Source organism: Lepidochelys olivacea (assembly GCF_965140295.1).
Source record: "Lepidochelys olivacea isolate rLepOli2 genome assembly, chromosome: 26".
Classification (NCBI taxonomy): Eukaryota; Metazoa; Chordata; order Testudines; family Cheloniidae; genus Lepidochelys; species Lepidochelys olivacea.
The window spans coordinates 15,808,611-15,831,187 of record NC_140436.1 but is presented as its reverse complement, the minus strand read 5'-3'; the positions used below and the strand labels follow the sequence as shown (position 1 = coordinate 15,831,187).

Genomic DNA, 22,577 nt, shown 5'->3' with positions numbered 1-22,577 from the left:
TCTTGTGCCTCCTTGCAAAGCCAAGTGAGTGATGGCAGACAGGCACTGGGGTCAGGGTGGCACCAACCCATCTCCTGAGGGGGCTGACCCTAGTGTGCATGACCCCCTTAGATGGGAGGCACCAGCATTTCCCAGCTGTAGGTGAGGCTAGCAGTCTTTTCCACCCCTCATTCCTCCTATTCTACAGAGCTCATCACAAACCAGAGCAGGCACCAGCTCCTTCCCCCACCCCCAGCATAGCTTTTCTAACAGTATGGTGCAGCCTGGCTCCAAAGCAAGTCTCTGGCTATACTTCCCGCTGCAGGGAGGAACAGTCCCACTCTAACTCTGGTGTATTTGCTATGAGCCCAACTGTTACAATGACAGCATCACCTAGGATTGCCCTGACCCTAGGTGCACTACATGAACATGCAGGTTGTGTTTTAATCCCAAACGGACAGGCAGACTGAGCACTGGATTAGAGGGTGCGCCAAAATCAGGGGTCGGCTTAAACTGAGCATGTGTCTGCTCTGAGAAGCTGCTTTAACAGTACATCAGCTGAGAAAACGAGAGGGTGGACACAGCAACACAGTAGCAAAGGGCAGTTTCTAGTGACTCTGGGGTTAGGCACCTACTGCTTTCCTGAGGCAAAGTGAGAGTGGAGTTTAGACTGCACTGGATTCTCCCCTTATCCCAACTTAAGAAGCAGGAAAGATGAGCTCATTTCTTTGTACATGCTCTTGCTCCTGGCTTACTAGATCAGGGAGGGTCTGGGTTAATCAGGTACCTCACTCAAATCCTGCCAGCTGCTGTAGCTTTGGAAGGGGGTCATATTCCTTCAGCTGTAGCTAGTCATGCTGAGATCATGGGATGGATCACACTGCTTGTGGAATTAGCATGTTAACACTGCTGGATGGAAAATCCCAAAGAAGATTTTTTTTTAAAAATGAAGCTTTTATTCAGTTAGAGGTAGCAATGGGGAGCAGAGTCTTGTAGTGTCAGGGTCACTGGAGACAGCTAGGTTCTTGGCCAGTAGGGGGAGGGAGCAGTGAATGATCTCAACATTTAAATCAACTGGGTTAAGATTTTAGCACATCCTAGATTCAAAACAAAAAAAAACTCCCCCCTGGAGCTCAGGTGCATTTGCACAAAATGAAACCACACAAGACCAGAGCATCATGGTACTGCAGGAGGCAAAGCTGGACATACTACAACCTGCTTCTAGCAAGAACCACTGCCATCTTTCACAGCTCTTGGGGCAGTGGTACCATGTGAGCTGCAGAAGGGTGTGTGTGTGGGGAAATGGTGTGTAATAGGTATTGCTCCACAAGGAGTTAGCAAATAGGTATGTTTAGTTTAAAAGTTTATTTAAAAAAAAATAAGTGGGGCCTCTGGGTATAGTGCCCATTACTGCTACCCTAGAGCAAACATGGCAGTGGAACAGTCACCCCTCCAAGCTCATCACAGACTTTACTGTGCCTGCCAGTTCTAAGATTTAGTGCCAAGGAAAAACAAAATTTAAAATAGGATGCTACTTCAGTGACAAACATAATTGAAGGTAAGCTTGATACAAAAGAAAATACAGAAATATGTACAGTAAGGTCCATTTCCTGTTCAGGCTGTGAATTAATGAGATCAGTCAGGGGCACTGGTTATTTTGCAGCTAATTTAGAGATGAGTCATTCAGCATGAAAGCAGTTACAGCATAAATGCAATATTCCCATCTCCTCCCCAGGCAAGTCACCCTAGCACTGTTCCAGTTGCTCAGAGCAGCAAGATATGATTGATTTCACCCAAGCTGGTCTCACACTCCCAGGATGGCATACTTGAACAGTGCCATGATAGCTGCACTGATGAGGCCAGAAATCGGGACGGTGACAAACCATGCCAGGAAGATGTTACGGAAGAGACGCCAGTCCACAGCCTTCCTGGAACGGAGCCAGCCCACTGAGACCACGGAGCCCACCTATGGAAGATACACCAAGGGACTGATTTAAGGACTAGGAGACCACTATGGTCTCATCTCCTGCACAGCAGGCCAGAGACCACCACCTAGTGCTTCCAGCATCAAGCCCCAACAGCTTCTGGTCAGCTAGAGTATCTTTTAGAAAGACACTGCAATTTTTAGAGACTGAGCAGCAGATACAGGGAAGCAGCTTGTGCACCCCACCCAAATCCCAGCTGCCTAGGGTGGCAGCTCATGCATGCAGTTCCACCCCTACCTGCCTGTGTGCACATGCACCAGGCCTGAAGTCTCTGCAATGGGGCCAGGACCCCTGTGCTGCACAGCTGCCACGCTGATTCCCAGTGAAGCCACAGGGATGAGTTCTCCAAAGCTGTGCAGTTCCTATGGCAGCTGGGTAATGGGGGCCCAGCCTCCTCCCACCCACCCTGCACCAAGGCACTCTAGGGTTAGGTAGGAACCCCAGGGAGTAAGATAGGACTACCTTCAGCTTCCAGATACTGATCTTATTCTGCCTTTGTCTGCTAGAAGCATGCCCCTAGCTCTCAAACTTCACCTCAACCTTCTCTAAATTGAGATTGAGCTTGCTCACTATAAGGCAAGTTTTCTAGACTTCAGGGTCACTTTTAGGTCTTTAGATACCCTTCCCAACCTGTCAGCATCCCAACATGTTGCCCCTCTGCAGGCAAACTCAGTTTCCAATATGGCAGGGTGGCCAACCTGTGGCTCCTTATCTAGGAACCGACTGGGGCTGGAGCTACAGGCACCAACTTTCCAGTGTGCCAGGGGGTGCTCACTGCTCCACCCCTGGCTCTGCCCCCATTTCATCCCTTCCCATGCCCTCCCCTGAGCCTGCTGTGCCCTCGCTCCTCCTCCCAGCCCCCAGAGCCTCCTTCACCCCATGAAACAGCTGATCTGGAGGTGTGGGGAGGGAGAAGGAGGCACTAGGAGCAGGGTGGGAGCTAATGGGGCTGCTGACTTATTACTGTGGCTCTTTGGGAATGTATAGTAGTAAATTCTGGCTCCTTCTCTCACTCAGGTTGGCCACCCCTGCAATATAAATATGGCCTTACTAAGGAGAGCAGCACTGAATAGGTTCAGATACAAGACAAGCCTGAATCCAATGAGAACTGCCCAAAGAAAACCTGAGTCATGTTGAAATGTGGGCCAAGTGCCTTGTTCATGTTTTGGAGGGCAATCTCCCTGCTGGAACTGTAGTGCACAGCCAGAACAGCATGGGGCCAGGCTGCAAGGGACCAGCAGAGAAGAATTTCACAATGAGATTACAGGCATCTTTGATGCACAAGTGCAAGTCTTACAGGAATGAAGCTTCCCATGACGTGAGTGGCCCAGGGAGCTTGGCAGCTTCATAATGGGTCTGTTTGAGTTTTTTGTTCTACCACAGTAGAGTTCCTAAGTACTTTTCCTCAATGCCCATTCTCTTTAGCTTCTCCCTCCACCACTTCTATGTTTACTCTATGTTCATTATCCACAAATGGATAGATCTGCATGCAAATTATAGACCTGTCAAACTCAAGACCAATGCTTGGTGTATTCTGGAAGCTATTCTACTAGAACTCAATCTCAGATCTGGTTAGTAGTGAAGAGGGAAAAAAGAATTAGTACTTTGAGACAACTGGATTCTCACACAGTACACCAGACCATCACTTCTGGTCCCATGCCCTACACCACTAACTCCACCTCTTGAGACATTTCTTGAAGAACTCGGAGGTCACCACAGGAGCCATTTAACATACTGGCAAGCATTTCACTTACTTTGCAGTGCGTTGTACTGATGGGAAGACCAACATTTGATGCAATCACCACAGTCAGTGCAGATGCCAGTTCAATGCTGAAGCCACTGTGTATACAGAAAGATAGTAACTATCACAGGCTGGTATGAGCCACACAATGTCAGCAAGGGATTCCTGCTCAGCAGACAGCCTGTGCAAATGGCAAGTACAGAACTTTGTCTTACAGCCCCTGTTCTATGCATGGTTCCAGGTCTCCCTCATTAACCAGTTTGTTAAGGCATTTGATTTTGTACTCTTCTGCTTTATATGGAGAGTGCATCTGGGGCCTCTTGACAGCTCCTAGCTGGAGGCCATAATCAAGGCTAGAGACCTTTAATCCAGGGCTTTGGAGCTGTGCTCCGGCTCCACTCCGGCTCCAGGCAAAAACCTGCAGCTCCACTGCTCTGGAGCTGCTCTAGGCTCCAGCTCTGGGCTCTGCTCTAATCAGAGCTTCATTTTTCCTTCCATTTCTAGTGGATACATACATCTCTGGGGGAAGTTTAGAAAAAAGCCAATCATCCATAACTCAATGGCACCACCCTTTACACAATGGAAACTGAGCAGATTTCACACTGCCACTCCCTGAGCTCAGTAGTTATTTGCATTCAAAGCAAATGCCTTGAGGAACTGATCTGTAAAGCCCTGATATGATCTAGGACCTGGATATCAGAGATCAGTCCCTTTTGGGACAGCCAACTGGAGATGGTGGCAGGGAATTCAGTGGATGATCTTTGCAGTCCATTTCCCCACCCCCCCCCTCCAGAGGGTGGAGCTATAAGGCACAGTGGAAGGTCCAGCTCTTCTGACTTGACAGAGAGAGCGGTGTGTGTTTAGTACAAGCACCTGATCCCATGCAGTGGCCATGGCCAACTGTTCAAATGTACATATTGGAACCATACTAATGGAAACAACAATGAGGGGTGATATTTGTGCAGTTGTGGTGCGTTACCTTCAGAAAGACATCTTGAATATCAAAGCTATTGTACCTTAGAGCACTAAGAAGTTTGGAATGTGAGCAAACAAGTTGGAAAGAATTCATGAACACTTCAGTAGGCCGCAGACTCTGCATTGTATAATTACATGCTCACCCAGCCTCTGAGTAATACTGTTATGTACACAATGGTGAGTGCAGAAACACCATAAGCATCCTCCTGTGTCCCCCATGAAGCATCTTACCTAGATGGTGTGATGGGTGTCAGATCCTTCCCCATGGTCTGAATGACTCTTCTCCCCCAGACCCACAGGCCAATGCAGATCCCAGCACCTCCATACAGCAGCAGCCAGATGGGAGTTGCCACTTTGGAAGCCACATCACCTGTCTGATAGACTAGGTACAGAGCCACCAGAGGGCCAATGGCATTGCTGGAAGGAAACAAAGATGCATTCCACTCAGACAATTAAGGAATCTTTCCATGCTGCTGGCTTGAGAAGTGATGAACCCTAATCTTGTTATAAACCATAACTTGCTACATTTTCTGGATGACCAGGTTAGTGCTGGCAAATACTTGCTCACAAGAGCCTGTTTTCATACCAGCATGCTAGGCATACATGCTCCAGAGAAGCAGGTGAATATATTGCATGAACATTTGTACTTAGAGTAACCAGCTAAAACCTGTCACATAGATTAAGTCTACTGACCTGACATCATTGCCACCATGAGCAAAGGAACCAAAGCAGGCGGTGAGAATCTGCAGGAACTGGAAGAGCAGGGACACTTCTGGTCTATCCTGATCATGCCACTCCTCCAGCGAGCCAGTGCTGCACTTCCTGTCACCACTGCCCATCTCCACCTTGCCTACATCCATATCCACATCAGCCGCCGGGTGGGTATCTGCCACAGCATTGCAGTAGCTAGTGTAGCTGTCCATACGGATCCTCTTCTTGGTGTCTGCTCCAGGCCAGGTCAGCTTCTCCATCTCCTCCCCCTTGGGCTCGCCCTCTTTGGGACGGAATGAATCCAGTGGCATGCCACAAATGGCCATAGTGTATGAGGTGTAGCTGTTGTTGCGTCTCAGGGGCTTGTCACCAGAGTCCCCCATGCAATCACCCACTTTGGCCAGGTGAAGCTTGTGCAGCAGCTCTTTGTACAGGCCCGAATCCTTGTGCACAGTGTGGTACTGGTAGTGGCCACTGTAACTGATCTGATTGCTGACAGCTTGGTTGAACTGAACAAGGTTGCCACTGGGTAACTGCACAGCTCCTGCAAACAGAAGTGGAGTTTAACCCACATCGACATGGCCAGGTGTGAGAAACATGCCTCAGACAGGAGCCCAACCAAAAGCACTACAGACCTCATGCTTGTGCCACTCTGCCCTGATCTATTTGCTGGTGGAATATGCCTCCACATGGCATGCTTAAGGGTCTCCCACTTCATCTGGACTTGCCAGGGCCATCTGGCAGGCAGGGCAGGCTGCTAACCCCAACTCACCACTATCAATGTTTGTTTCCTTCAGGTCAACACTAGGGAGCCTCTCCTGCTCTGGAGCTTCCTCCACATCTCCCAGATTGAAGGAGACTGTTCTCTCCTCCACAGCTGCCCTGTGGTGCATGGCAGATGCATCAGTGATAGGGCTCTTGTCACCCACACCATTGCCCAGTGGCAGTTTAGACTCATCTTGATCTTCCTTCTGGCTGTTCTTTTTCTCCATCAAGGGGCTCTCAGAAGGACTACACTTGATCTCTCCTGTGGAAAGAATTAATGACTTAGTTCCCTTTCCCAAAGGCTACCACCATTTAAAGCCCATTCAGCCCTTTAGCACCTGATACCAGCCTACTCTGCATCCACTGAGAACTGAGCAATGCTGGCATCTGTCAGAACCCAGATTTATGCATGCTGGATTTCAGTTTACAGCTCAAGTTAGTAACCAAGTAACTACTCATATGCTTATATGTGTTACACAACATGCTGTGCATGGGACATCCAGATCCCCAGACACAAAACTCGCTAGTCTGAACTGTGCTCTTTTGCAATTTCAAACCCCCTCTTGGCACCCAGCATAGGTGCTGTTAGAACTGGCAGAGTGACTAATGGCATAGCAGGGTTCTGCATTTGTTACAACCACTGACTGGTTCTTCAGTCTACACTGAAAATAGTGGTGGGCCACCAGGAACTAACTGACTGGACAGATGGTGCCAATTCTTTGCTTCCAGTTTAGTGTTAGGAAAAGCTGAAGCTACATTCCCAGTATTGCACAAGCAGCAGCACAGGGAAGTTACATGGTTGAGAGCTGGCCCATGATATGGCCAAGACATGTACCACATTACAATGGTGCAAGAAAGCTTATTTTGATTACAAGTGAAGATTTTTAAAATATAGTGACAGAGCCACTCTTCTTGGGAGCAGTGTTAAGCAGCAAATCCTCACCAGGGTATCATTAGTGAAGTGCTGCAATTTGCACCTTGTGATGCAAGAGCCACAGGGGTATACAGGTGACTCATCTGTGCCTTTCGCAGCGTCAAAGCATGTGACAATACAGAGACTGCGCTGGGCAGGAAGGTACCTTTTCACATGGTGATGAGCCATGACAACACTAGGGTTTCACTACAAGGAGTTTGGAAAAATGCACCAAACTTGACTTTAAAGTTTATACAACTTTAACATCTAGAGTAGAGGCAGGCAAAAAAATTCAGCAAACAAGAAAAAAGTAATGGGGAAAGTTAGTGTTGTAGCTGTGTTGGTCTAAGATATTAGAGACAAGGTGGGTGAGGTATTTTTTATTGGACCAACTTCTGTTGGTGAAAGGAAGGTTTCAAACTTACACAGAGCTTGTCTCAGCTCTGTGTAAGCTTGAAACCTGGTCTCTCACCAACAGAAGTTGGTCCAATAAAACAGTGCTTCTCAGCAACCCATCTGTGGACCAATGCTGGTCCCTGAAATCTCCCTGATAGTTTTAGGAAGGCAGCAAGCTGGTCACTGGTATCAAAAAGGTTGAGAAACACTGCAATAAGATTACCTCATCCACCTTCTCTCAAGTTGAAATGGCTCATTTTGGCCATTGCAAAACAAAGTGTTTCATGTCATAATTCTAAATGTTTTGACTTTCAAAATGGTGATTTGTTTTGAAATTTTGCTATGAAAACCGAAGTGAAATCACCTAAACAACCAAAAACCAAGACAATTTATCTGGGCCAAACAAAACCCCATAAAAAAGGTTCTGTTTGGCCCCCCAAACCAAAAGATTTATTGTTCACTCAGCTCTAATCTAGAGCCTTGATGGTGGGACTTTAGCTTTCCAACATGAAAGAAACACTACTAGTTAGGGTAGAACTGGGATTCTGGAGTGATCCTGCCCCTGAGTGCATGACCTAGGCCTAAATTCACTTTTGGCTGCCTAAGCAAGCACCTAAATACAAGTTGCATTTTCCAGAGGATCTGAACATAGCTCTCCAAGGAGTCTCAAAGGAGCTGTGGGTTCTCAGTTCTCTGAAAAAGCATGGCCTGTTATTTAAAGAGCCTAACCAGGCCCACAGGACTGTCCTGCCTGGCTCCATAGCTCCCGGCCAGAGAGGCTAGCCCCGGCCCCTCCCCCACAGTCACATGGGCAGCACAGCTTGTGCCTGCCTCCCAGGCTTTCCAATAAGCCTGTTCTGCTGCTCTGAGCAGCATGGTAAGGGGGTGGGAGGGGTCAGGGGACAAGGAATGGGGGGATTGGATGGGACAGGGGGTCCTGGGGGCCTGTCAGGGGAGGGTGGGGCTGGATAGGGATTGGGGTCCTGGGGGCGGTTAGGGGGTGGGGAGTCCCAGGCTGTTTGCAGAGGCACAGCCTTCCCTACCATTTTGCAACCCTGATGTGGCCCTCAGGCCACACACACAAAAAGAAAAAGTTTGCCCACCGCTTGCCTAACCAGATGCCAGGTCTGAAAATTGGCTAACATCTGCCTGTTTCCCCAGGCCATAAAATGGAAAAAACTTCTACCTTACAGGAGGGAGGGCAAAGCTAACAAATGCTTGAAATCTTCAGAGCAAGAACACTAGCGGTCAATTAAAAGCTTCCCAATCTGTACTATATTAAAGCAGAGACAGGATTTCAGAGCTCATTAGCTTACTACAAGCACTTGGTCAGAACTTTTTAGTATCTGACCTGATCAGCCAGACTTAATAGCATGAAACCTCTGTAGTTTAGTTCTGATGCAGTGCTATGTTGGGCTGCTCACACTACGGCAGTGTGTGTGTCACTGGGGATGTTTAGGAATAGGCTATGCTGAAACCAACAGCTGCAAACAGATTTGCCAAGTCACACTAGTGATAGGGAAAATTTGAATTACTGTCAAGAGTATCAGAGTAGCAGCCGTGTTAGTCTGTATTCGCAAAAAGAACAGGAGGACCTGTGGCACCTTAGAGACTAACCAATTTATTAGAGCATGAGCTTTCGTGAGCTACAGCTCACTTCATCGGATGCATATCGTGGAAACTGCAGCAGGCTCCACGATATGCCTGCTGCAGTTTCCACGATATGCATCTGAGGAAGTGAGCTGTAGCTCACGAAAGCTTATGCTCTAATAAATGGGTTAGTCTCTAAGGTGCCACAAGTACTCCTTTTCTTGTCAAGAGTATGAAGCTCCTTTAACAGTTGGAAGGATGAGCTATCTAGACAAATTTCAAAGGCAACCAGAAAGTATCTACCAAGCTGTTAGTCATGTACCACTTATGCAAACCTGACAATCGTACTTGTGAATAGCTATTTTCTCTTACCTACTGCTTAGGATGCCTCTCCCAAGTCTCACGAGTAATTTATAGGTGAAACAGTGCTCAACTCTATGAGCCCCACAGAACATTAGGAAAGTAAAGCTGCAGAATGCTATTTGAGTGCCTTTCAACAGGTATTCTTTGCTACAGGGCAGGGATTTTATGAGATCACCTACTTAAAACTAATCTGCATCAGCAAGGTCAGATTGCTCACTGGGGGTGAGATTTGTAAGACACTTCTTCCCCTCCCCGCAAGATGAACCAAAACAGGATATTTAAGTAACTCATTAAGGAGAGCATGCGATTTTATGTCATTCTAAAGCTTTACTTACGTTCTATTTTCTTCTTCATTCTTGGACACACAAAGAACCAGACGACGAGAGCACAGACAACAGCACTCCCCGCTGAAGTTAGAAGGATACCCCAAATAGGAAGTTTGTCAAAGCCAAGCACTAGGAAATAAAACAATGAATCTTGAAAACCCAAGGGCAAGAGCCCCTTCAATGTAGGACCACCTTCTTCACAGGAGATCTGTTCATAACTGGATCAAGGGGTGCTTGGCACACGACATTCACTGCTGCCTCCCAGGAGTCTGCAGTGCCCTGCACCAGCTTTGCTATGTTAGCACCAAATCTGAGTAGAATACTAACCACACAAAAATGAGTGCTTAACCCACATGGGAGCCCCCACCAGGTTACACTCTCCCCATCTAATCTTTCACATGTTCAGAGACTCTGACCTCTTCCCCTCCCCAGGGAAAACTGGATTACTGAGAGCATTGTACATTCTAGCAACTGACTAGACATTCTCCATCCTCCCCTCAGTTTAGTTGTCAACATAGTACACAGAGGCTTATGTCCTGACTTGCTGCAATGTCAAAGAAAAAAAAGCAAGCCTGCAGCTGCAGCAGACAGCGCTACTCCCCTGGCATGCCAGTCTGCTCAGAGCCAGGGGAGAAGAGCTGTACCCACTTGAGATCTCCAACAGATTTACAGTAACATGGCATTTTAGGTTTGTGATGGGATAGGACTTTTCCAGCCACATGGTGCAACAATGGCTTCTGCATCTCACTCCAGAACACTTATTTTTAAATTAGAACCAAATCTACATCTTTTGAAACAGGAGAGGCTTTAAGGTGTTAATGACCTAGTTACACAAGCATTTACAAATGAGTGGCTAGATTTTTATTCTTCCCATAACTAAGCTAAGGTATCAAATATTTGCTAAATGGCCATCAAAAATGCTTCTGCAGTTTCTGCTGCAGCCAAGAACACTCCCAGTACATAGAAGACAAAGGAACTGCATAGGTCAAGTGCACAATATCACACACCTATTTTGTATGGCTTAGTTAACATGCAACACTAATAGCAGCTTACAATAGTCTGGCAAACCCCCCCAACTAAAGTGGAACAAAGTTTAACTGAAACTTGTCCACAGATTGTAAATTCAACATGAATCTGGCTAGTAAAGTGCAAACTTGTAAACTGAATCACATGGTGCAATGTTTATGCTTTAACTGGTTACAATTCCTACCTCACAGGACAATGCCATATTCACAGGCATAAAGAACACTTTGGCTGAACTCTATTAGTCCTGCAACATGTATTAGAATTTCAGGACCATAAAGTGCATTTGAATGAACCAATGTATGAAGGGAAAGCTGGAGTCATTACTTCATAGTGACACACTAAATCTATTTCAGTATTTAGTAGTGAAATAGCCTGAACTGTCCAGTATGACTGAATACCTGCCACTGTCAGCCTCTACCTAGCTCTAGTTCCTTAATGACCTGTTTAAGACATCACAGAAGAAAGCCCCAGCTGAAGCTGCCATCACAGTCCAGGGTAGCAGGCCCTGAATAAGGTAGCTCAGTATCCAGAGTTTTGAAATTGACTGTTAAGTTAGCTGTGACTGATATTTTCTACAGCTTGCCTTGTAACTCTGCAGGTCTCCAGGCCCTTCTGTGCCAAACTACTTTGGATTATGATAGCAGCTGCCTGGTTCCATCCATCAGTTGCGTTCCCCTGCCCGCAACATAAAGAAACATTTTGATCTGGAGCTCCCAAAAGATTTCAACTCTGTAGCATGAGTTCCTCTTCGGAGTACTTGTGCTGGCTAGGACATGCCAGTTCTTCTTGGTCAGGAAGTATCAGGGCAGTTAATATATTCTTGGGGATGAAAAGCAAGCAAGCTCTCATGCTGGAAAGGCCAAACTGAGCAAATCCAATACAAGACTCCAGTGCTGACTAGCCTTACTGGAGAATAGAAAAAGCTTAAGGAGACTCTTCAGCAGCTGGGTTCCTGAGCTCTAGCATAAGTAGGAGAGAGGAAAGGGGAAGTCATGTTATCGGCCATTCCTGTGAAGATTAAGGAGAAAGCTCTGTAGTAATTTAGATTTGAGCAGGCCTCTTTGGTTGGGTAACTATCTAGGTTAGAACTCAGCACACGCTAGCCTGCAGCCTTCTGTAGCCAGCACAGGCCAGCAGCCTTCTAGGAGATTTCAGCCCTGTAAAGCAAAAAGGGGTAAATCATGCATTTAATGGAGGTTTTTGTAAAGAATTCTAAAAGTAGCACTGAAGTATTTTGACATGTACTTACAAGGTGCACCACTGTACATGATGGAAAAGAGGTTGATCCCAATTGTACAGGCATAGAAGACTGGCAAAGCTCGCAACCCATTGGGAACTGGATCTGCCTGTAAAACAGATTAGTTTTGATACTATACAAATCCAGATCCCAGATTCTAAACACAACAGCAAAGCAGACACTTAAAGTACACTTCTACATGGAAGAGTGTCTAAAAATGCTAACTTCTTACAAAGATCTGTTCTGTGCACTTCACAGACTTAAGTTTATTACTTCCCTCCTACTAGCCCAGCAGAGGCAGCTCCAGAAGAGGGGGATGGAGTCTCTTGTGCATCAAACAGAATTGTTTGCTAAATGCCAATTACAGACTAATCCATTACAGTTGTGAAAACTGTCAGTGGGGATGTATAGGAGTCAGCAAGGAGAGAATTGGGTCTGAAGAACCCTTAGAACTCATACATCATGAGTTATGAACCCTGCATATCCAGTGGGTTTTTAGGGTTGCCAGTTAGTGCTCTGCTTACAAGTAAAAAGACTTCTGATATTGAAGACAGAAATGTGCCTCCCCCAACTGTCCATGCCATTGCTGTTTCAAAGCAGAAATGCACACTCCCCAAAACAGCAATGTAGCCTTTTGAACAGCCCATCCCACAGAAAGAGTGGATTGAACCTGATGCTTGAGAACTCTTCACTTAAGAGTATTTTACTTTTAAGTTTTAGACAAAGTAGCCATGTCCCAAGACTTTTGTTTCCTCTCTGTAAGGCTCTGAATTTTGCCTTCTCAGGGATTCAATAGTCTACCCATCAGAACAAGACTAAGACTGACAGTTTTAACGAACAGCACTTTCTAAAAGTCTTTGCTTCAATTCACTAAAGCAATTTTCTTTTGGAAAAAAGCCCATTTCCCCAGGTGAGTCAGGCCAATTGTTAAAGTCATTTAACTGATTCAGAGGGATTATTCACAAATGCATTCCTATGTATTAAAAGCAACACCTCATCTAGGCAGTGGAATTGTTTGAGACTGCTGACCAGGAGCCAAATTCTAGTGTTCTGATGCTCAATGTTCAGTGAAATTTAATGTATTGAAAAGCATGTTTGCTCTGTCCTATTACAAAAGCATCTGAACAAGTGTTCAGTAGTGAGTACAACTTTGAAAGGCCAGTTATAAAATATTAATCTGACAGCTGTGCTAAGTTAACTGTCAGGTTGTAAAAACGAACATGGAAGGATAGGGGGAACCAACAAAATTACTGCATTTTTCAAAGCAGAAACCACAGGAGTTAGATTTGAGATCTGAAGTTACATTTTAAGCTACTCTAACATCCTCAAAATATACTTGGTAACCCCAGAGCTAATTTTATGTTTTATATTTGTAAACTGTTTACACACGAGTCCTGGACACTAGACTATATATAATTACAGCATCTGTTTGACCAGCAGTTTAGTCTGTACGCTACCAGCATGCTTAGTGTTAATTCATGTTTAGATTACGGATCTACTCAGCATGCTGAACAGCAGGAGTATAGAGAGTGGCTTGTGTTAAATCATTCAAACAAGTTTAGTTTCATTCTCCCATTTCCAACTGCTACTTTTGTTCCACTTACTAAAACAGTATTTGTAAAGAGTTCCAAACCAAGGAGCCTCACAACAGAAAGCATTTGTCTGGCTGAGTAGACACGAGCTCCAGATCCAGGAGAGCTTGCTTACGTCAAGAAAATTAGCAAAACTAAATTGCTGTAGTTATTCCATATAACTGCCCATGTGGACACATTCAAGTACATGGGGCGCTATGGCAGAGATCGATATCAGTCAGTTCTGCTGCTAAGGGCATGTCTTCACTGGCAGTGTTAAAGCACTGCTGCAAACTTTGCTGAGACTACACAAGCCACACTGTAATACTGGGAGAGAGCTCTCCCAGTGCTCTAGAAAACCACCTCCACAACAGCAATAGCTCCCAGTGCTGGTGCACTGTTTATACTGGCACTTTACAGATGTGAAACTTGCAGTGCTCAGGGGAGTGTTTTTTCACACCCGAGTGACAAAGTTGCAGTGCTGTAAAGTGCCAGTTTAGACAAGCCCTAAATTTCCCTGTGAAGACAACCTGCCAGTTCAGTCATGCATAGAAGCAGAGTTTCCATCACAAGGGCAGAGTTCTCCCAGGCATTTTAATGCTAGGCAGGTCATTCAAGTTATAACTAGCTCTAACTGCACTATAAGGTGGGTAGAAAGTTGGCTAGATTGTCAGGCTCAACGGGTAGTGATCAATGGCTCCATGTCTAGTTGGCAGCCGGTGTCAAGTGGAGTGCCCCAGGGGTCAGTCCTGGGGTCAGTTTTGTTCAGTATCTTCATAAATGATCTGGAGGATGGTGTGGATTGCACTCAGCAAATTTGCTGATACTAGACTGGGAGGAGTGGTAGATACGCTGGAGGGGAGAGATAGGATACAGAGAGACCTAGACAAATTGGAGGATTGGGCCAAAAGAAATCTGATGAGGTTCAACAAGGACAAGTGCAGAGGCCTGCACTTAGGACGGAAGAATCCCATGCACCGCTACAGACTAGGGACCGAATGGCTTGGCAGCAGTTCCGCAGAAAAGGACCTAGGAGTTACGGTGGACGAGAAGTTGGATTTGAGTCAGCAGTGTGCCCTTGTTGCCAAGAAGGCCAATGGCATTTTGGGATGTATAAGTAGGGGCATAGAAAGCAGATTGAGGGACATGATCATCCCCCTCTATTTGACATTGGTGAGGCCTCATCTGGAGTACTGTGTCCAGTTTTGGGCCCCACACGACAAGAAGGATGTGGATAAATTGGAGAGAGTCCAGCGAAGGGCAACAAAAATGATTAGAGGTCTGGAACACATGACTTATGAGGAGAGGCTGAGGGAACTGGGATTGTTTAGTCTGCGGAAGAGAATATGAGGGGGGATTTGATAGCTGCTTTCAACTACCTGAGAGGTGGTTCCAGAGAGGATGGTTCTAGACTATTCTCAGTGGTGGAAGAGGACAGGACAAGGAGTAATGGTCTCAAGTTGCAGTGGGGGAGGTTTAGGTTGGATATTAGGAAAAACTTTCACACTAGGAGGGTGGTGAAACACTGGAATGCGTTGCCTAGGGAGGTGGTGGAATCTCCTTCCTTAGAAGTTTTGAAGGTCAGGCTTGACAAAGCCCTGGCTGGGATGATTTAATGGGGATGGGTCCTGCTTTTGAGCAGGGGGTTGGACTAGATGACCTCCTGAGGTCCCTTCCAACCCTGATATTCTATGATTCTAACTGGCACTTCCACACACTTCTCTTTACCACCAATCCTAACAGCTACAACACTGCATAGCATAAGCTTTTTTTGGGGGGGGAGACAGGACTTGGATAGTCTAAGCGAGAGGTAGACACTATGGTATTAACATGAAATGATTGAGGATAAGGCATTTCAAAACTTATTTGGTCTACTCAGCTAGCCTTCCCTTGGAACTCAGGACATGGCTACACTGGAGACTTCAAAGCGGTGTCAAGGGAGTGCTTTGAAGTGTGAGTGTGGTCTCATGCCAGCACTGGGAGAGAGCTCCTGGTAATCCACCTTCATGAGGGGATTAGCTCTGAGCACAGCTCCCAGCACTCTGAGCTGTTTACACTAGCACTTTAAAGCGCTCTGACTTGCTGCACTCAGGGGGTGATTTCTCACACCCCTGAGCCAGCAAGTTAGAGCGCTATAAAATGTAAGTGTAGCCAAGCCTCTAGGTGCATAAGCCAGTGTCTACAGAATTTATGTTTTATTAAAGAGAAGTCTCTAGCCCTCTAGTTGCAGTGATGCTTTCCAGTTTGCAGCCAGAATTAACTCTGCTACTAGGTAATAAGCTGCAACACGAAGCCAAAATGACACTAGTCTTTTTTTGCAGCCCACAAGGCAGGGGTGGCCAACCTGTGGCTCCGGAGCCACATGCAGCTCTTCAGAAGTTAATATGCAGCTCCTTGTATAGGTGCCAACTCTGGAAAGTTGGTGTCTGTAGCTCCAGCCCCAATGTGCCAGGGGATGCTCATTGCTCAATTTCTGGCTCTGCCACAGGCCCGGCTCCAACTCCACCCCTTCCCCACCCCCTCTGAGCCTGCCATGCCCTCACTCCTCCCTCTTCCCCCCCAGCACACCACAAAACAGCTGATCAGGAGGTGTGGGGAGAGAAAAGGAGACTGATCTGCAGGGCTGTCCCCTGGCAGTGGGCAGGAGGCACTGGGAGCAGGGTGGAAGGGGAGCTGATGATGTATTACTGTGGCTCTGTGGCAATGTACATTGGTAAACTCTGGCTCCTTCTCAGGCTGGCCACCCCTGCCACAAGGCACTGGATAGCAGCACAAGTAGCCAGTGTCTTATCAGTTTCATGCTGCTGCAGCTGGGGAAGCTATGCCTTCTTCTGTTCCCCATCTGGCTGAACATGAGATAAGTGTGGAATATTAATCCCTGAACAAGCAGCTTTGGATGGGAGGGCAAGACGACTCCTGTCGTCAAGCCTCCAGAGTGTTGAGATAACTGCTAGCCAGAGTCAGATATGAAAGATGGAGCACTCAAACAAGGCCTGGAGACACTTGCCAGGTTACTATCCCAGCAACCTCTTCCATGCCCACTGCTGGGGACAGGGCTGCTCAGAACATTGCACTGGATCTCTACGCTCCCTTCCCTGCAAAAAAAGTTCATATCAGCCTGTGGCAAGTAGGGACCCAGTAATTATGAGGAAGGGCAGCCCAGCAGCTAGGATGCTAGTTCAGGAGATGCGGGGATCAAAACATTAAAGATCATGAATTACTCAGTAATAAGCATTTAAGACAGTCCTGACCGGAAGTGGTTACTCCTATTATCTGCTCATTTCAGTTGCAAAACAGTTTCTGCACAGCAAATGAGCATTGTGGAGCTCTGGCCCCCTTACCTTACGAAGAATGAACATACGGACGAGGAAGAACAGGATAGCAGACATGATGCCAGAAAGCAGGGGGGAGATGAACCAGGACAACACTAGGACAGAAGATAGAGGCAATAAATATCCTGGCTCCTACAAGGTGGCTCTGGGCAGTAAAACCCAGATATACTTTTCATACTAATCCAATGTTGGGGACAAGGCCATAGGTTTATAAATGCCACACTTTGGCATCTGAAAAAGCTAGTGGTTGTATTTTACTTACCAATTTTAAGCAGCTCTGACCACTGGACGCCTTTCTGTCCTTTGGCCACCAGCGAAAAGCCAATTGTTGCTCCAACAATACAATGGGTACCAGAAATGGGAAGTCTCAAGAATGAAGCTGCTAGCTGCCACACAGCTGACCCTAAAGCAACAAAGTTGTCTGAGTGATTAGTCACCACTGAAATACATGGCAGATTTGGGGACACAAGACACTCCAACAAAATAACTTATCCATGTGTATTTAATCACTTTGCTGCTGCAACTACAACATTACTCACCAAACATAGCGCTGATTGAGCCAGCCATGAGTAGCTCTTGTGTAGAGTTGTACATCTCCACATCAACCAACCCCTTCCGGATGGTCTCACTCACTTTAGCACCCAGCAGAACAGAGCCCACGGTTTCAAAGATAGATGCCAGGATACATGCTTGCCGGAGAGTCACCACACCTGACCCCACTGCGGTTCCGAACGAGTTTGCCACATCATTGGCACCCACAGAAAATGCCAAGACAAAGGCAATGATGAAGCCCAATATCAGCATCCAGAGGAAAGCTACCATGGGACCGGATGCCTTACTTCCTATTGTACTGGTTAGCAGATCCAGAGACGTTGTTGATTCAATTGTGGATTCCATGTTATTAATTTTAGTGGTTTAAAATCAACAGGAATTTGCAACTTTGATACGTAAACAAAATACGAGGTATGAAATAATAAATAATGTTACAAAATTAAATAAACTAAACTAAGATATGTTTGGAACCAGCGAGTTACTGCTATACGGTGTGTATGGGAATCTCTTTTCTAAAGTTCCTGTGGCTCTGGAGAATTAGAAGAGCTGAATAAAATTCCATGGTGCAGAAAATAGAGAACACAAGTTCTTCATCCTGAAATGAGAGAGGCAGAACTGAGTCCCCATGGTCCATGGATGCTGGCTAAGTGAGCACAAGGCTACAGCATAGTGAGACTTCCCCCAAAGAGTTAAAGCAAGGTCAAGCTTATAAGCTTACATCTGTTTAGCAGCTAGAAGCCACACTGGTTACCCATTAGGAAACTTAGGCTATGGCTACACTGGCACTTTACAGCACTGCAACTTTCTCACTCAGGGGTGTGAAAAAACACCCCCCTGAGCGCAGCAAGTTACAGCGCTAAAAGCGCCAGTGTAAACAGTACCCCTGCACTGGGAGCTGCGCTCTAAGCTAATCCCCTCATCAGGTGGAGTACCAGAAGCTCCCACGGGAGCACTTTGAAGTTTCAAGTGTAGCCATGCCCTAAGTGACTATCTGCTGCTCCATTAGTGCAATATTCCTGGCCTTCCGCTTATGTTCCACAATGCAGATGGGGGACACAAGATCCCTTGTGATTTCTACCCTCCCACCATCCAAGCTGAATGCCAGCTCCCCCTGCTGGTATGCCTAGAAGAGTACCACCACATTGACAATGCCATCAGGATTTGTAATGGAGCCATATGACCATCAGCTGCTCTCCAGCCTATTGAGAAGAGGATTTAGGCCAGTGATTTTAGAGAGCACTTCAGTGAAGTCTAGTTGTGCAACATGGTAAATAAGATGGCAAGAGAGCCACAGCACGTACCAGATCAATTATTTTAACTTGGGGAGAGATATGGGCTCTGGACATGCTGCCATGTGGAACAGGGCCCTAAAAGCAAGCAGGCTGTAGTAACAGGACCCTACCTTAAATCTATTAGGTCAAACTTAGCCACCATTCCCTACCAGCCTGAAAGGCACACTCCAGGCCAAGTGTTTCCTGAACAGGCTACAAACATTAGCTGCTCTTGCTGGGTTCCAGGAAGGAACTAAAGGACACTCCCCCAGCCTATGGGGAGGATCCACTGGGCCCGGGGACTTAAGTGATTATGAGGGACAACAGAACAAACAAGGACAGGCTGAGGGTCAAAAGTAGGGAACCTGAAGGGGACACCAAGCAGAGAACCCCAGACAACACCCACTGATCCTCAAAGGTGTCAAGGGAGACAGCAAACACTGCCCAGAGGAACTCTGCCTGGATATGTGAGCAGAGAGGGGACTGGAAATAGGCTCCACAGTCACAGAGAACCCACTCAGCCAACATCTTCTCTCTGGTGTTATATATTGCCACTTTGGGCATCACTAGGAGGCGACTGATGAGGAGGTCCCACAACTTTATGGAGCCACAGATAGGGTGTGCATATGTAAGAAGGTGGGAAAAGAAGTGCAGCCAAAAATGCAAAAGGCAGGCCAGGAGGAAAACATTATCTCCTGGAAGGTAGGCACATCAGGCACCAAGTCTACCAATTTCAGCTCTTTCCACAAAGCCTCAGCACAGAGCCCTTTCAACCCTTAAAACCCAGCCAAAACACGACCTCTACCCAAGCAGTTTTGGCCTCAAAAAGAGAGAAGTGCCAGACTCCATGAAGCCCTTAAGGGACTTCAGTACTGCTATTAAATGGCAGGTGTTCAGATACTATAATGTTGGGTGTAACAAAACCCCAAGATCGCTAGCTCTGCCTGCCAGCAAATTAAGTGGGCTGTTGCTATGCTCCAGATACAAGCTGCAGTGGAGCAGGAGTGGAAGTGGCTTCCCTTTGAAGCCCTGCAGCAAGACAATTAACACCACAGCTCACCCTGGCCAGCTAACATGTTAAAACTGCAACTTATCCCATCTACACAAGGATTTTAACATGTTAAAATGGGATAGCTAACAGCACCTCTACCTAGTGTGGACAATCACCAAGATAAGGGAAAGCCCCAGGCAGTCTGCAAATCCTGTACCTGAACAATGACTTGAGTAAGACACATTGGCAGCTCAGCTGAATTCCCCATAGTACCTTGTGTCCTAAGCGGCAGTCTTTTGTGCTTAGCCTGGCTATTGCTGCTGCAGAGATTACTCACTCTCTTGGTGTGTTTGCTGCCTGTCCCTACGGTGACAGCCCTGTCTCTGGCTGTCCCTGAAAAGGGCCATCAGAAGAGGGAGCAAACCCTCTCCCTACCCACCAAGAATCAGAGCAGGAAAGACACTGTTCATTAAGATGCTTGCCCTTCCCCAAGAGCATTTGGGGAGGAAGGATCCCACCACATATGTTGCCAGAAGGTCCTACACCTCAGTTATTTCCCCTTCTACCCTAGCTGTGTTGTAGCCATGCTTCACCACAACACTGAGAAGGGGCAGGAGATGAATATCCAGCCAATCTAACATCAGGTTTTCCAATACAACCAGCCCCAGATCTCCTCACACACCATTACCAGCTTTGCTGCAAAGTAGGAAGGGCTGCAGATACCTTGACCACGAGTTGGAATGGAAGCAGTAACAACTTTCGTCTGAGCAACAGGCCCACTTAAACTCCCTGAAACATTACCAGACTGGAGGAAGGAAAGGCAGAACAATGTGCCTGAAAAGACAAGCCTAAAAGCACGCTCTGGGGAACAACTTCCACTGCATGGAGGCAGAAGATTGGGTTTTCTATGTGGCTGCAGTACCTCAAGTGAACAAGTGGGGGACCAAGCGGGCACTCAGATTGGAAGACATAACCTCTCAAGAGGAACTGTGCCCACTATCAGCCCCCTGAGGGCATTACAAAGTCCACATTGAGGCATCTAAGTGAGCCTGATCACTTGAGGCACCAAATAGTCACCATGCACCTGGAAATCAGGCTCTGTGGACACTCAGCCCCTCACTGTTTTCGGCACCCATTAAGGCTAAGTCTTCACAGCAAAAAAGGGAGTGTTTTCACACGAAGTTAGCCATCTTTGGGTTTGTCTACACTTAAAATGCAGCAGCACTTCAGTGAAGACACTACCTACACTGAGATGCCGGTTACCTGGGCTGGACCCAGAACCCTAACTCCCCGAGGGGCAGCAGCTAGGTTGAGGGGCGAACCCACTGACCAGCGCTGTCTACACAGGGGCTTGACCTGACCGAACAGCTTTACTCAGGGCGGTGGCCTTGCACCAGTCCAGTGTCACAGAGTCGACCCGGCCCGGGTGTCAGGACCTCAAGGGAAGGAGACCCTTGTTTTTAGGTCAATTGGCTATGCCAAGGTACGCCCCGGAGGGGCACAGGGGGGCCTCAAACTACCGACAGACGATGAAGAGCTACCAGAGCCCTGTCTCAGCACCTCAGTGTAAAACCCGAGCAAACTCGCGGTCACCCTCCATTTTGCACCGCAGTCAGGCCGGGGAAGGAGCCCTGCCGAGCGAGCCCGCCCCCCGCCGAATTCAAACTTCGCCGTGAGCCCCAGGCACCCGGGGCGGGCAGCCACACGCGGCCCCGAGCCCGGAGCTCTCCCGCCAAGCGACGAGCCGAGCGGGCCCGGCTCCCAGGCGCCGCCACAGCGCCCGCTCGCCCAGAGCTCGTCTCCGCCCGGCCGCGTCCCGCCAGCCCCGCGGGCTGGGCAGAGCCCGGCACCCACCGCGCGCCCAGACCCCGCGCAGCCGCTTCCCGCGCGCCCGCCGGCCCTTCCCGCGCGCCCGCCGGCCCTTCCCGCGCGCCCGGAAACGGCTGCTCCCGCGCGCGCCGCGCCTCAGGCGGGCCCGGGGCCGCCGGGCGCACGTGGGGGAGGGGGCGCGGCGCGCAGAGCCCGCTCCTCCGCCCCCGCCAGCGCCACAGCCGAGCCGGCCCGGCCCTCACCGCGGTGTCGGTCCGCTCCCAGGCCGCCCCGACCAGCCCCCAGCGCACGCAACCGGACGCCGGCGCCGGCCACCACTTTATAGCCTGAGCCGGTCCACGTGACCCGCCGGACCCGCCCACCCGCTCGAGCACGCATGCGGCGCCTGACGCAGGCGGAGCGCGGCCCCCTTCCTCGCTGCCGCGCGGCCATTGGCCACCCCCGGGTCGCGGCCACGCCTCCCGCTGGTGGGCGTGGTCCCGTTCCAGTCGATCCCGGGCCGCGCGGGCTGTTCACTCCGGACCCTAACGAGGGGCGCAAGGCCCTGCTCTGCCCGGCCGATCGGGAACGGGGGGCGCTACCCACGCTGCCTCCCACGCGCAGGCTGAGCCTGCCCCACTGCAGCGTCTGCTCCCAGCCCCACCAGGGCACCCAACTCCTGGGTTTCCTTCCTCCCTCCCTCCCTGCCCGCCCCCCGGGAGCTGGGACAGGCCCCTCGGTTTATTGCTCTCACTCATTCCCCATGGGATGCTTGTTCTCCCGCCCTGCTAGGAGGGACTGAGGCTGATCCTGAGCTCCCATCTGGTCCCTGTGCTTGTTTGTTCTGGTTTTAGGGGGATCATGACTTGCATTCCCAGTCAACACCATCAGCTGACTCAAAGGACACCACGCCCTCTGCCAGCCAGAAACAGGAACAGGGCAGTCTGCGGCTTGGCACTGCCCTTTGTGCCATGAGCCCCATGGCTCTACCAATTTTGCTGCCCCAAGCAGTCACCACGGAATTGCTGCCGTGCCCGCAAGAGC

At 48.4% G+C, this 22,577-nt stretch overlaps 1 protein-coding gene across 1 annotated transcript; it reads right to left on the bottom strand.

The window, feature by feature from the left end:
* Positions 1-1,325: 1,325 nt before the first annotated feature.
* Positions 1,326-21,895, bottom strand: SLC20A1 (solute carrier family 20 member 1). The gene is made up of 11 exons (XM_084614973.1): positions 21,797-21,895; positions 17,450-18,057; positions 17,173-17,313; positions 16,920-17,005; positions 12,020-12,116; positions 9,754-9,873; positions 6,164-6,418; positions 5,374-5,935; positions 4,912-5,097; positions 3,719-3,803; positions 1,326-1,945 (listed from the first exon to the last, which is right to left on the bottom strand). Exons 2-11 carry the CDS (start codon positions 17,805-17,807, stop codon positions 1,784-1,786), a joined length of 2,052 nt encoding a protein of 683 aa, XP_084471099.1. The 5' UTR covers positions 17,808-18,057; positions 21,797-21,895; the 3' UTR covers positions 1,326-1,783.
* Between the last annotated feature and the right edge of the window lie 682 nt (positions 21,896-22,577).

What these genes read in the sequence shown, in the direction of transcription:
- SLC20A1 (XM_084614973.1), bottom strand. Translation starts at nt 17,807, where the DNA reads ATGGAATCCACAATTGAATCAACAACGTCTCTGGATCTGCTAACCAGT. An exon ending in CTCAATCAGCGCTATGTTTG is followed by an intron (nt 17,314 to 17,449) that starts GTGAGTAATGTT and finishes TTGTTGCTTTAG; the next exon opens with GGTCAGCTGTGTGGCAGCTA. An exon ending in ACACCCATCACACCATCTAG is followed by an intron (nt 3,804 to 4,911) that starts GTAAGATGCTTC and finishes CTGTATACACAG; the next exon opens with TGGCTTCAGCATTGAACTGG.